General features: G+C 36.4%; 1 protein-coding gene across 4 annotated transcripts in view; it reads right to left on the bottom strand.

Moving 5' to 3' along the window:
• The window catches only part of USP32 (ubiquitin specific peptidase 32), a 57,471-nt gene that overhangs the window by 7,931 nt on the left and 35,073 nt on the right, over nt 1-14,467 (bottom strand). For 2 of the 4 annotated variants that reach the window (XM_090122578.1, XM_090122579.1), the window contains exons 11-24: nt 13,629-13,690; nt 13,410-13,512; nt 11,764-11,956; nt 11,094-11,269; nt 10,652-10,792; nt 8,646-8,805; nt 6,336-6,490; nt 5,539-5,620; nt 3,756-3,830; nt 3,139-3,277; nt 2,761-2,866; nt 1,748-1,921; nt 1,038-1,212; nt 382-533 (exon numbers count right to left, since the gene is read on the bottom strand). In XM_090122578.1, the coding sequence (XP_089978704.1) occupies nt 382-533; nt 1,038-1,212; nt 1,748-1,921; nt 2,761-2,866; nt 3,139-3,277; nt 3,756-3,830; nt 5,539-5,620; nt 6,336-6,490; nt 8,646-8,805; nt 10,652-10,792; nt 11,094-11,269; nt 11,764-11,956; nt 13,410-13,512; nt 13,629-13,690 (1,893 nt within the window). The remainder of the gene's footprint in view (nt 1-381; nt 534-1,037; nt 1,213-1,747; nt 1,922-2,760; nt 2,867-3,138; nt 3,278-3,755; nt 3,831-5,538; nt 5,621-6,335; nt 6,491-8,645; nt 8,806-10,651; nt 10,793-11,093; nt 11,270-11,763; nt 11,957-13,409; nt 13,513-13,628; nt 13,691-14,467) is intronic. The other 2 variants (XM_031591496.2, XM_031591498.2) reach the window with 2 other exon arrangements.

The raw sequence follows: 14,467 nt of genomic DNA, 5'->3' as shown, positions 1-14,467 counted from the left end.
TTTAAAATCATCACAGCACTCTCACTTGAGATTTGTTACAGGATGGTTATATCATGTTTTTCTAAAAATATCACTAGTAATGAATTCAATTAAACTTCTGCAAGCTTTTACTTCTCATTTTATTTACAAGCTGTTTATCTTTGCTCAGCTTACTCTGATTTTAATTTAAAACAAGTTGAGCTACAGTTTAAGACCGAAATATAAATTGAAGCTCATATAGAGATTCAGCCAAGCTGACTTGTTTAATCACACTTTCAGTTAAATTATTTCACATTCCTGGTATACAAAGCTTAATGTCAAGAAGAATGAAAACACATGTCAACGTATACAAATAATAGTAAGAAATTTGCAGCAATTTTTTTTTTGTTTTCGTTTTTTTACCTTTATATTGGAACTGTGCACTTCTGCAAGTAGTATCTGTTCTGGTTTTAGTCCACAGAGCTCACTTAGCTGTTTTTTCAAACCCGTATATTTTTCATCCATGTTCAATCTCAGGCCGTATCGAACAGGAGTAGTACCATCCAATTTGATTACTTCAAAAGGGGAAAGAAACGCCACGGTCAGCAAATCAGGAAAGAATTAATGGAAATAAAATATTACATATTCTACTTACATGGAAGTAACTTTTTCCACTAAGACCTGATTTTCATTTTATACTTTTTAATTTATTAGCAGGCAATAAAATCTTTAGCTTTTTATCACCTTTCCTCTTCTTGCTCTATGCAGACCAAGGACAGCTTCCACAACACAAGAAGCAAAGTTCTCAAAAACCTCAATTTTTTGTTTCTGTATTAAGTTCTTCCAACAAGATTGAAAGCAGACCATCTATGCTCAGTTTTTGAAGGTTTTGTTTAAACGCATTCCAGTGAATATTCCTGTGCTCTATAATATAAAATTGTTTAACTGTGTTTTAAGTGTAAATGCTGACACAAATGAATTTAGGATGTTTTAGAGCTGTTCCTTGAAAATCCATTCTATGTACAGAGCTTCCATCTTAGCACAGGCAAGTTTATAGGGAGTTAAATAACACAACTCACCTGTAATTTCTAGGTGCATGTAGCTATCCATGGGCAAAGGTAAGGATAAAAAATTGAAAGGGTCAAACCTAACGCTTATGTGCCCACAAGTTTTACATTTAACTTGTGATTTCAGTTGCCCATGAAATAAATCTACGACAATTGATCTGTTTCTTCTCAGATGGTTTTCCCAGGCCTAAAACAAATTACAGAGAAACAACACAGAGTTAGAAGTTGCAGTCTACTTCTCTGCACTATAGGAAAAGGCCATGTTGGAAGACATCTCAAGTTCTGTCAGCCTATGATATTCAAGCATACTTCCACAGAAATGGTTTACTGATTTATTAAAAATAGTGAGTATTCAGTTTCAATGGGAGTAAAAATAGTTCCTTCCCCTAATGAGACAATCAAAATACAACATCATTTGAAGTATTTCTGAAAGGATCATCGCCTTGAAAAAAAAGTCTTATTATTCTGAAGTCACTCAAAATGACTGAAGTATCATCTTTATACCTTATTATAATATTTAAATTAAACTCATTTTCAGATCAGATGTGAAACTGACTCCTTAAATCACAAATCTAACAAGTTTCAGAAGACAGTCCAATTCTGAAAGAATACTGTCACACACGTAGAAATCAAGTAGTTTCTAACAGCTTACTGTTACGAAGGCAAAAGAAAAATAAAGCAAATAAACCCAAACAACCAAATGAAAATACTTGAACCTGTACCTCAGCTGCTACTTCCCAGTCTGGCCGACCATCACTATCTTTCAGTTCAACATATGGCTTATCATGAACTCTATTCAAATCCTCATGAAGACCATCCAAAAGAAAAGCCAGAAGCTCCTGTGAGTCTTGTTGTTGGAAGCCATTAAACCTTGGAGCGTATTTTGCTATTGTCCACTATAAAAAAGCCAGAAAGTTACTTCACATTACACGACAGAAGTAACAATATCATAGAGAAAATGCATGCATACTGTCAACAAACACAAATGCAATTGTGAGGAGTTGAAGACAACTCCCTATGTTTTCAGAATAAGAGACTACTGACAGGTAATGCATAATCTTCTGTTCCTAACAAGGGCTACAAAAATCCACACCTCAGAACCTCTGATTTGCATCAGGTAAATCCTTTGAGCTCACAACCACTGAATCATGATTATGTTCAACAGAAAGCTGCTCTGTTACTGACCCCCAGGACAGATTTTGGACGTCAGGGGGAAATTCTTTACAGAGAGAGTGGTGAGATGCTGGAACAGCTGCCCAGAGAGGCTGTGGATGCACCATCCCTGGAAGTGTTCAAGGCCAGGTTGGATGGGGCCCTGGGCAGCCTGGTCTAGCATTAAATGAGGAGGTTGGTCGTCCTGCATGTGGCAGGGGGGTTGGAGATTCATGACCCTTGAGGTCCCCTTCCAACCCTGGCCATTCTGTGATTCTGTGACAGATGCACCCTGGCCACCTTCAAATGGGTGTCTTGGCAGGACACAGGCCTTTCCCAAAGGAGCAAGAACTGTGACCACCTTGGAGTAAAAAGTGATGATTCCATATATGCTTGTTGGCACAACATATATGCTGTGTTCTATCACACAGAGTGTAGTCCACATTTCCCTTCCTTTCTCTACAGTGATACTGATTTGAGTCCCAGACCCAATACAGTTAACTGAGAAAAAGTGCATTAAATTTGCTGCTGTTTTAAGAAATTCTTCCTTTCTGCTTTTAAATAATACACATCACAGTCTCACCCGCAACTTCAGTGGTGCTATATTCTTCTGAGTCCCACTCCACAACTCCTGAACTAAATCCCCATAGCACTTGGCCATGTGTCCTTTCATTCCTATTGGATTTGTCCTAGAAATGACAAAGAAATTAGTACCAAAGTAAAGTTAAACAAAATTCAAGCATGAATATAAATGAGGAAGCACAAAAGCTTCTTGAACTGATTTAACTCACCCCAAAACAAAAAAAATCTTACAGCTCCACGCATCTAAACTACTACCTGTTACATAGCTGACATTTTATAACAATGGATTGGAAGAACTTGCTCATAATACTTCTGAAAGTAGAAACTAATTTCAAGAAATACTATGACACCTAAGTGCCAATGGTCTCAGTAAAATTACCTGTTCAGTTCATAAAGATGTCTTCCTGAGATGAAATACCGTGTCAGAGGTTGCGTATTACTGACACACTGGATACTGGAGTTCATGAAACATGTGTTACCCAGATTGCTTAATCCAGTAGCACCCTTCTCAGTAGGAACTGAGAAAAAGAAAACAATTATGTCAGTTCAGCAGATGTGAATGATTAGTCAGGAATGAAGTTCAGAATACAACCTTTTCACCATAACCATTACAACTGAAATTGCTCCCACTTATGAGACTACAGCTAGCACAGATCCTACAGAGAGCCAGCCCGTTCAAAGCATCCACTCTCCCAGCCCTGCTTATGTCAACAGAAATTGAAGTCAGTATTTTGTTGGATTTGATCTACCATCAAAAAAAGATGAAACCCACAAAATCCAGAACTTGCTACTGCTGCATCTCAGCGTCTGAAAATACATCTATCAATTGATCCAACTATCACACTTTACTAGCATCTAAGTTAACAAAACAGAAAGAACAAGCAAAGCCCCATGGGTGTAGAAAACCTTTCCTAATATTAAGAATGCTTAAAATGAATTGTTTCAGTACAACGTAACCTCTTGGATTTTTCTCCTCACTGTGGCTCAAGCACTTACCTTTATGTCTGTCTATTTTACTGCTGTTTGCTATAAAAGACATCTCTTCAGGCCAGCTCATGTCTTTGTTTCGAACTAGAAAGAGATATAGCACAAGATTTTTTTGTTTGCCAAATATTCCAGACAGCTTATACAGCTAAAGATATTTAATTAAAATTTGCAAATTGAGATCATATATTTGTTTATTTTCAGTATATTATTATTTTTGCTTTCATTTTAATTGTATCCCATCGTTACTGAAAATCATTCTAATGCTGGCATCACTTCAACTATGCCAGGAATATCCTTAGGGAGCAGTCTTGAGATTTCTTTCTTGACGAATAACAATTTTTCAGTACCTATTTCAATACTTTAAAAGACATCCTTCAGACTTGTATTATTTCAGGAATGATCACTAGTATTTTTTTGTTTCTGTGTACTAAGAAAAGATTCATGTGTATTTCAAAACAGTGACAAATCTCACAGGTTTCATTCCTACGCTAACTCGTCCACCACCTCCCCATGAATCCCTTCCCTCTGTAAGCCACTATCTTGCATTGACACAGTGCTTGCTTGGGCACATCAGCAAATTGGCTTAAGGAACTGATATTGCTAAAAATAAAAAATAAAAAAGATAGTTATTTTTTACTGTATTACTTCTCACAGCCAGCTCATCAGGTAGGTGACAAATAGTTGGCCACAAATGACACAATAAACAGGAGGGGCAGACAGCTTCTTTTAGTGACAGTGTCGATTTTGTTCATTCAACTACAGCCTCAGGATTGTCTCAGCTGATACCTGCAGACCCTCTCTCCCCTCTAAAACATAAATACTCCTTTCTTCCCATGTGTCTAGTGATTAATGCAGATAACACAGTTAATTGGATGAGCCACTGTGTCAATTTTAAATTGATTATATATGAACTGAGCAAGTGGCAAAAGGACAATTCCACCTGGCACAGCAGCCTGAAGTGTAACATAAAACTATGCTAAATGAAACTCCTACAGAAACAACACAAGAACCAAATTTATAGCCCGTGTAACCTTATGGACAACAGCAGGGTGGATCTGTTTCTCAAATTAAGAGATCAGACAAAAAGTCAGGTCAAACTAATTTAAGAAGTCAGCTAATCCATGCACTCTGATATCTCTGGCAAAGGTCTAATTTATTAGTAACTGACAGTACTCTGCCAGACACAGCACTGCATGGCAGAAGGATAAGACTCAATTGACAAACTGAAACAAGAAAGGCTTTGCTTGCTTACAAAGCTTTTTCACCATGAGCACAGTCAGTCAAGCAGAAATGTATTTGGTTCTTTGCAGACTGGAAAAGAAACACAGCTAATGAAATTCTTAGAAATGAACCTGATGTGGACTGAAATACACAGCTGTCCTGACCTTTCGCTTTGTAAGAAGATGTTCACACAAGTATCATAACATGAATTCTTGTAAAATCAGTGGGGGAAAAAAAAAATAATCAAATAATGCAAAAGCCTCAGATGCACCACACAGATCTCACTTTATCTCTGGGTTCCAGTTCCTACTATAGTGATAATGAATTGATTGCAGCTTTGGTATTTCTTTCAGTATTTTTCTCAGTATATACAGATAGGTTCAAATTTACACATACTCTTCCTTCTCAAAACATCTCCGAAGAATAAATATTTGGGCAGCAGGCTAATACATCTGAGTAGTAGTTTGGGCAATTATTTCGTGGTGTAATATGCACAACATATTAAGGATATACAGAGTCAAAAAACAATTTGTTCTTAGTGTGAAAACCATTTCAAATCCTCCTTTTGTACCTTCTATTACTAGATGCTGTTCATCTTGGATTTTAAGATATTCTAGTCTGTGGTCTTCATCATCCAGCAAAGTAAGGTAGTTCTGCAGGAGAAAAAGACTTCAGAGAATTATTATTGCTAGTCCTAAAATTCTCTGAGGATGTTTTAATCTCAAAGCAATCAAACTAACATAGTATGAATTTTCTTTTCAGAAAAGAGTACCAGTTTCCTAATTAATTAAATGAAATTAATTAAATATAGCAGTTCACTGATCAGCACAAGTATCTGTTTCAGCGCTCCAGTTTTAGGTGGTATTTCTCAATAGAGATCTACATGTACTCAGTGCTTTGGAGGAATATGTTCTGCTTGCTCACTGTGATTTCTTCACATACACATTTGGAAGACATCCTGCATGGCTACTGGCTTGCATCAACAGAGGCCTACAGTATTGTGTATATCAACGAAAGCACATATTTTTGCTTCCATTTAGAACAGTTTCTGTGAAAATTTACATCATGAGTATTAATCTGTCAGCCAACTGCCGATTTTTAAACGTATTACAGGAAAAATTGATCTTTATCAAGCTAATAACACCAGAATATAGATTTCAGTGTTTGGTTTGCAATAATTTTTTTTTTTTTTAAGTGGAGTTAGTGAAATTTTTATTTCCATATTATCATCCAAGTTCTCTGACATGAATGGCTATAAGTAGCAAAGGAAACTTATGGCTTTTATTTCTTCTATGCATGTATGAAAATAATATGATATACAGTATTCATACGCTGCTAAACAGAAAGAAAAAAGCAGACCAACATTACCTCACTGTTGTACAACCAGAGGCGCATATCTTCTTCCTTTATACGCAGCCTCTGAGAGAGATATTCATGTATCTCTTTAATTGTTTGCATTCGACTGAAGCAGCCAGTGTAAGCTAGCACTCTTTTTAAAGGAGCATTTGGTGAAGGTACATTTCCTGGGTTCAGAACAAAAGAAGGCAAAAGAACGTATATACCCATATGCAAACTGAAATACAAATCAGATCCATAACAACTTACTATGCACACAACATTTTATTTTTTGTGTTTGAGAAAGTAGTTTTTCTTTTTCAGTTCCAGAATAAGAATAGTGTGTTACACTGAAAGCTAGATGTTAGCAACCCTTGGGAATGCCTCACATCAACACAAAACAAAAGTTATGTGATCATAAATACATCTCCCCTATTATCAAAGCCTATTAGAAAATTGCTCTATTACAATTCTCAAAGGAAACAATTTAAAAGAAATTTCAAAATGACTGGACTACTCCATGCTTTTTTTCCACTTAAAGATGGTATCAAAGAGGATGGCAGTTTTCAAACTAAAAAGCTACAAAAATTCCACCATCATTTTCTTTTGAAAGCACACTGCAGGCTAAAAATAAGGCACAAAAAAATCGGCCTGACTGCTCTTGGAAGCAGCACAACTTTGCTCCACCTCTCAATGGGAAGACAAAAGCATCCCAGCCATTTCACAACAGAAATACTTCTAACCAACATCCTCACAACCACCAATCTGTATGATTTTCATCAGAATTTCTATGTTGGCAAAAAAACCCTTCATCAGTTGTTGTTTTCTCTAATGTGAAAACATCTTTAAACTTCTGCAAAAGCTCAGTTTGAAATGGATGACACTAACTTTCTATGCCTTGCTTTTTGAGCTTCCTTAATTTAAAAACTTCTGGAGTTCCCCATTCCTACACAGTCTGGAGCACATTCATAGAAAGCTTTTGTTCCGAAGCCCAACTGGGCAACTGCATTAAGAAACCACAGAAATGACTGTTCTACTTTCATCAAACAATTAAAATAAATTAAGTAGTACCATATGAAAAGATGCAGTATTACATGCAATTTGTAATCACCTTAAAAGTGAGCAGAGCTGACTTTCCAAGGCAGTTTTCAAGTATATCAAGCAAAGTACTGATTATTATTATTATTTTTTTAAAGAATACAAAAAGCATTTTCTGAGATTAAGGATCAGAGGATTAGTTATAAGATTACAGCAAGAAAGCACATTTGAAAACTCAAAAAGATTAATAATTGATTGGGCAAATGAATTAGTGCAGAGCAAAATAATTTTAAATCAAGATCAAATTTGTCATGTCAGAAAATTCCCTCTATTTGACTTTGAGTATTTTAGGACATCCAAAGGAAAACAAATTTGGGTAGCAGGCAGTTTCTGCAGCAGAACTTGATTGAGCAGGCAGCCACCATTTACAGGTTCAGTTTGTGATTCTACCAAAGCAGTGAAAAATGGAGCATCTGCATGAGATTTTTAAACATATGCTATGAGCAAAAAGGCTAAAAGATTTATCTTCTCAGTAGTCAGATGAGCCCAGTTTGAGACATACGTTACTGTGGGTATTCAATCTGTGTGTATCCAAATGCACATATATGTGAAAATCAGATATTTCTTCAGACTTACTGTACAAGTCGGGTTTGCAACTACACTCACAAATGGATAACTTAAACCAAATCACTGTAAAATTTTTAAGCTTAAACAGAAAAGCTGCAAACTCTTTTTTCAGCCAATGACTTATACAGCTTTTTTGGTGAGCATTAATACTACAATTACAGCATATGTACTTTAATTGGAAGTTTAATTCTACCCAATTTTCTTACCAAGCTGCATGAAGTAATAGTCTTCATATTCCATTAGTTCAGTCCCTTTCTATGGGACACCAAAATGCCTTTGGGCATTGAAGTCTAGCTGCCCAAGTAACTCAGAACCAGATGACTTTGTTACACCACTGCCAGATAAGTACCCTAGGGCTACATAATTAGCTAATGGTGGGGATCATCAATCTGCCCTTCTTAGCTCTTTACCTTATGCAGTGCTCATTTCTCACTTTGAATTCGTCAACTATTTGCACTAACTACACAAAGTAACTGATTTCACTAAAAACGCTCCCTCATGCCTCTTCCTTTTAAAAGAAGAGGGAAGGAAAGCCTTTTAATTTTTACCAAAAGCTGATCGAGCCTCACAGTTGATTAGCTGGGGTGCAAGCACAGTGGCAGCAAGCTTGCTTCTACGGCTCTGGTCTCAATTTCTGAGAAACTGCACACTTGTATTCTTGCTGCATTCTTAAGTTACCTCTAGGTAAATGCTGAGGAAACATTCTCAGGCTCATCATACCCATATTCACCCAGATGTTTGACTGCTGCGTTCGCGTGGCAGGCTGCTGTCTCAGAAAGAGCAGATAGCGAGGAAATAACTCCAGTTCAGGCACATTTGTCTTGCTGTTTTTGATCACCTAGTGAAGACATTTAAAATACATTTCAGAGATATTTGTTCCAGAAGTGTAGGGAGTCCTATAAGGAGCAGCAAGCAACAATTAAAGCACTGGGATAGATTAAAAAAAATTAATGTTTTACTAAGGGGCAAGAAATCTTCTGAATTTCTTCATGAAGTCTTATGCAAATATCCACTGCAATAAAAATGTACTCATTTCTGTGCACTTTCTGAAGCTTTTTAGCTTCAGACTATAAAAAGCAAGCATCTTACTTAATGGAAACAGAGCCTCTGCACAATGCTATGGAAAGAACATCCCTGGAAATTCATGAAATACATCTGAATTTACATTGAAACTCATTATACTCAGTCTATACTTCAATGTAAAAGGTTCACAATTATTAAAAAATAAACTGTATCCACATATTTCTTCCGTTTTCAAATATAGTATGAAATTCAAGTCTTTGTATTGTAAGGGTACACTAAAATTAACTTGCATTTTGATATGCTGACAGAAAAAGCTGAAATTTCCCCAGAACACGACTTGCAGCTTTTCAGCCAACATTCCTACAAAGAACTTGCTATCTAGATCTGCCCAAATGGAGATGTATATAGACAGCAGGACTTTTGTGAACAGGAGAATCACTGAGAAGAAAACACTCAGCTTAAGTCATGAGTAGCAATACAACACACTTAACTTCCATGGTATTAAACCTCAGTTACAACAAAAAGTAGGGTGCTAACATTTTCTGGAAAGCAGCAGCAGGGCAGACCCTGATGTGGGGCAGGAGACTGAGCAGTTCCTGTAAGCAAAGGGTCCTCATCATCTCAAGTGCTCAGATAAATATTTTGACAGTTAGCTAATTATGGTCTGCAAATCTGAGGCTTATACATACACACTATTTATATTTGCACAAAGAGGGTATCTAAACTTAAATTCTTTCATTTGGAATGGAAGCCTCTTTTCTATTGGCATTATCACAAAAATCTCAAGCATATTAGTCTGTACTGTGATAAAGTGATGTGGCCTTTCCTGAATTATGAAATGTGTTTGTTTCTATGGAGAATGTGTGGGAGGAGGGTAACAGAAGCCAGTGATTTTTCACTGTAAAAATCACTGTCAATACTATGGCTAACAGATCAAATCCTCAAAGAATCATACAGCAAATTCTCCCCCATTTCCAACACTGAACATAAAACTAATTTTAAAAAAAGTGCAGCTTCAAATCTGCTTGAAATCAAAACATTAAAAAAAAAAAGGCCTGTCTTATATAAACTTATTCATCTAGCAGGCTACAAAATGTTTCACAACTTATTAAAAAAAATTATATATAGGCAGACCATCAATTCTGAAATTTCTGCTCACCACAAGGTGAATTACAGTGAAGAATGCTAAACCAATCAAGGATTACATGAGAGACCAAACATTCTCTCATGTAAGAGGTTTAATCTTTAATTAAGCATATTACATTTTTAACATATAAAATCTCACAATGAGTTCAAGAAGCTGATTTTAGTTGTTCAAGATTTGCTGGTCTTTTTTTCCCTCTTTTCAAGAAAGTTTTCATACCTTTGTCTGTTTTAGCCAACATGATCAGCTGATCAGCTGTGCAGTACTTGTGCACTGCTGCAATATATTTTCTGGGGTACGTCCTACAAATCTCCAGGTTTTCTGTCTACATTTGTTTCTAAGACTGTTCATTTCCCCAACCTGCTCTTCAAGGTTTTTCATTGTCTAGGAATTCTCAGATGAAGTAGAAATTGATCATAAGAGATTACTTTGTAGAAATGGCAAAACTCAGATACAGTAGATTTCACACATTATTTAAGGGGTTATGGCAAGTTAAATGTTCATAATTACAACTTACCGGCCTGGGCAAGGACAGGTTTGCTCCATACCAGTGGTAAAGTGCTCTCCAAACTGGTTCTGGGACCACGACGTAGTCCCTTCCTTCGACCAGCTGCGGCGATCGCTTTAGTCTTCCACCCTCCATTGTTAACGATGCAGCCTTTTGAACAAAAAGGGATTTTATCAAATCTCAAAAACTAGCACACAGCTACAGCAATTTTAGCTCGCGAACACAGAACACTGTAATTATTAAAATATTAAGCTGCAACTAGCATCTGTTTTTCATAGTAAGATAGAATGTAAATATACCAACAACTAACACTCAAGTTTCACTGTTCACTATTTCACTAAAGACTGTCCATTACAAAAGCCATCTTTTGTGTCACTACTCTGACAGCTTCAAGTATAGTGAAAATGTTGGCTTTTTATTTTTGTTTTCATGCAACAGAAGATATTTTTACCTTCACTGGTTCTTGCGTTACAAGGGGTTGGTTATCAATAGCTCCTGGTTTCTGAGGATTGAGCTGGAGCAAAGTATTCCCATTGGTTCCAAGGAAACACTGATTATTATTGTCCGAAGTGTTATGCTGCCTAGCAAAACACACATCCGTCCCTGGTGTGCTGGGATAAAGAGCATCTGTAGCAGAGCATGAAAAACACGTTCTCTATTTCATTTAGTGACTCCTTAAAACAATAATGCAACAATTAAACTGATTTTTATATACTACGTATATTTTAAAAGGTAACTGAAGTTCTCTATTCTTCAAACTTCAGTATACAACTCAAATTTCATAGTAGAAGCAAATGAATTAGCGATCTCAGAAAAGGTGAACAAGTCACTACATGCAATCTACTCTTGAGATACTTACAGAAACAGCCTAACTAGGTTCACATGGGCAAACGTGCTTTGCATTTGTGCTTATTTTCTGATGCTTGAATATCGAACTCTTGAAATTCTTATATACAAAATTGAAAATATATGCATTAACGTTTCTGTTGTTTTATTTTTTTCTCCTTGATACTACTGCAACCTAGACTTGTATCTTTTTGTCTGGAGGAATCCATGCAGCATCTAGGTTCTCAGAACTTTTTGTACATTAAACCTCCAAGGAAATAAGATGTTATGCTTACTGCTGCTAGTAGTCTCTGAGGCTTCTGATGCAGTAGAAATATTATCTGAAAACTTTTCTTCTGTTGCACTGAAGTAATTAAGACCTCCCATTTTGTCTTCTCCCTGTTCTGAAGTATTGGCTGCAGCAGATATGAGTGAATTCTTACCTCCACTCAAGACAGATGAAGGCTCTATCACAACAGGGTTTGCATCCTAAAATTGACAAGCAAGTGGAAAAGTTATTTGTAAGCCAGTATCAAAAACCTAACAACAGTGAAACTGACTGCCAGAATTCACAGTTATGAAAACACTTTTATATACTGCAATGAACTTCAGAGGCAAAGAAACTACAACTACTGATGTAAAAGAGAAAAAAAAATGCCAAAATAGTTAAATCAATGGAATATTCTTCTACCCAACATAAACTTGTGAAATAGCAGAATTATTTTCTCTAACCAGATGTTATAATGACAACCATTTTAGACAGCTGTAATTACAGACTCTTAATATCTGAGGATTTGTCCCTACTGAATTTCACGTGGTGAAACAAGGACAGCACATCCAAGAACAAAACAAAACACGCTCTTTCTTCAAACCTGCAAACAAGCCTTCCCTAACCTCCTGTTCTGATCAGCCAAACACCAGAACTCTGCACTAAAGCTAGAAGTATAAAAAAAGACTGAAATGTGCATTGGAATGACAGTAATAGTTTATAGAGTTCCACAGAACTTGAATATTTACTTTGGTCAAGAAGACACAGTGACTAATGGCATTCTGCTGTTATGTAAAGTATTAGCTACAAAGTTACACATCCATTTGAGTACTTCTACTACGATAAGCATCAAATTACCCAGTATTTCCAGCATTTAAGCCATCATTTGTCCAAATTCATTGTGCACAATGAATAACTGTAATTACACCATTAGTTAATGCAGGCATTGCAATTTTCTGAACCTTTTTTGTTATTTGAATTTATGAAAATTCAAATATATATGTGATAAGTTATAGCTATATAAATTTCTTCTGATAAATTGTTTATTTCCCTTATTCTGCATTCTTGGTTGTCACTTTTAAAGAACACTTATCTCCATCTTAATTAAATTTTATTAAGCATGATTTCTTCAGCAAGCAAATCAAATTCATGTACATGCTTTATCTCGAATATTTTAGTTGAAGGACTTTGAAGTGCACCACATAACACAAGGCTTTAGCAGGACTCCTTCAATCACCATTAGGTGTTGAACTAATTTTCATGATTGTCTTTAAGGCAAACAAATTCAATTTCCTCCTTTATCTGCCCAGAGTACACACAGCATGAATTTATGGCATAAAAGCCATACCATGATCCTAAAGCATGAAGTCAAAACCAAACAATGTACTTTTATTATTGAGTGGTTCCAGAGACTTCAAGGAAGTACTTCTGTGAGAGTATGCTTTTATTTCAAAAAGTATTTCGATGATCAGGAATGAGGAAATCAAACTGAAAGAGGTGACAGCTGAATGAAAAGCTTGATTTGTAACGATGATTCAGTAAAACAATTATTTTCCACTATGAAACAGGAGATACTTGATTTCAAGCATTGGTGGTTGAGCAGTCACTAGCTCTCTGTTCTCTATCACTAACATATTCCTATATACAAAGAAATCACTTATTCATTTTACTTACATATTTGACATATTCTTTCCACTGGTGCCACCATGGCATTGCAATAAGAAACCAGTTGTGTCCTGGCTGGAGGCCATATCTGCTTTCCCTTTCTAGCCAGCCTCTGCAAACAACAAACAGCACAGAGTATTAACTGAAAAGGGGAAGTTGCAATCCTTCTTTTGGTAGCATTAAAAGGTGACTTTGAAATATATTTAGATCTGAGAGCAAAGCACACACCTAATAATCTGTCCTTCCTCTTCTGGAGTGGCAGGTCGCAGCCCCAAAACTATATGACACACCTGGAAACAGAAAAGTAATTTTTAAGAATTGCATCAATGTGAAACAAACAATAAGTGAGTGAAAGAAAAGAATAACTTAGAAAAAAATTTTGAAGAGTCTCATTAGTCTACGTAACAACATTACCTACAATCAAACAAGTCACTAAACAAGAAATATTTGGAGTTACCATATTTGCTACCTGCTCCCACTGTAAAGATAACAAAGTACCACAGAAAATTTGGTCAAAGCTGCTCTCTAACAATCTTTTCTTTCCTCTCTTTCTTTTAAAGGGAAAACAGCACACAAAACAATAACAATAAAAGAACACACAGAAGAAAAAAAGCACAAGACCTTGATAGCCCCTGTTTTGAGTGGGTATTGCTATGTGTGCAGGACAGCACTCCCAGATGTTACTAATATTTCCCAGTCAAAGCATCCTGGCCTTGGCAGCCACCAAGTCCCCAGCAGCTCTGTCCAAGCAGCCCCCAGCCACAGGGCATGCAATGGGGAGTAACAAGCAGGGAAACACTCTGCAGGAGTCTTTGTTTCCCACCGCAGGGAGGAGGGTCAGCTGTCTTGTCTCTAAGACATTTGTCAAATTGGTTGCTACTCATAACATGATTTAGAGCCTTTTCCTTACATCTCTTTTGAGGTTACTAATTTGCATCTCAGCTGGAGCCTTCTAATGACTGATGAGATATCTTATTTAAATTTATATTACAGTGTGAGGGACCATTTTACATTCTGAATAAAACAAAAGCCATTAGCTGCTGGGAAGCAACAGATTTTCCAGCACA

Source organism: Phasianus colchicus, chromosome 21 (genome assembly GCF_987193195.1).
Source record: "Phasianus colchicus chromosome 21, bPhaCol1.hap1.1, whole genome shotgun sequence".
Taxonomy (NCBI): Eukaryota; Metazoa; Chordata; class Aves; order Galliformes; family Phasianidae; genus Phasianus; species Phasianus colchicus.
The sequence above is the reverse complement of the archived record's forward strand: the minus strand, read 5'-3'. Positions and strand labels throughout refer to the sequence as shown.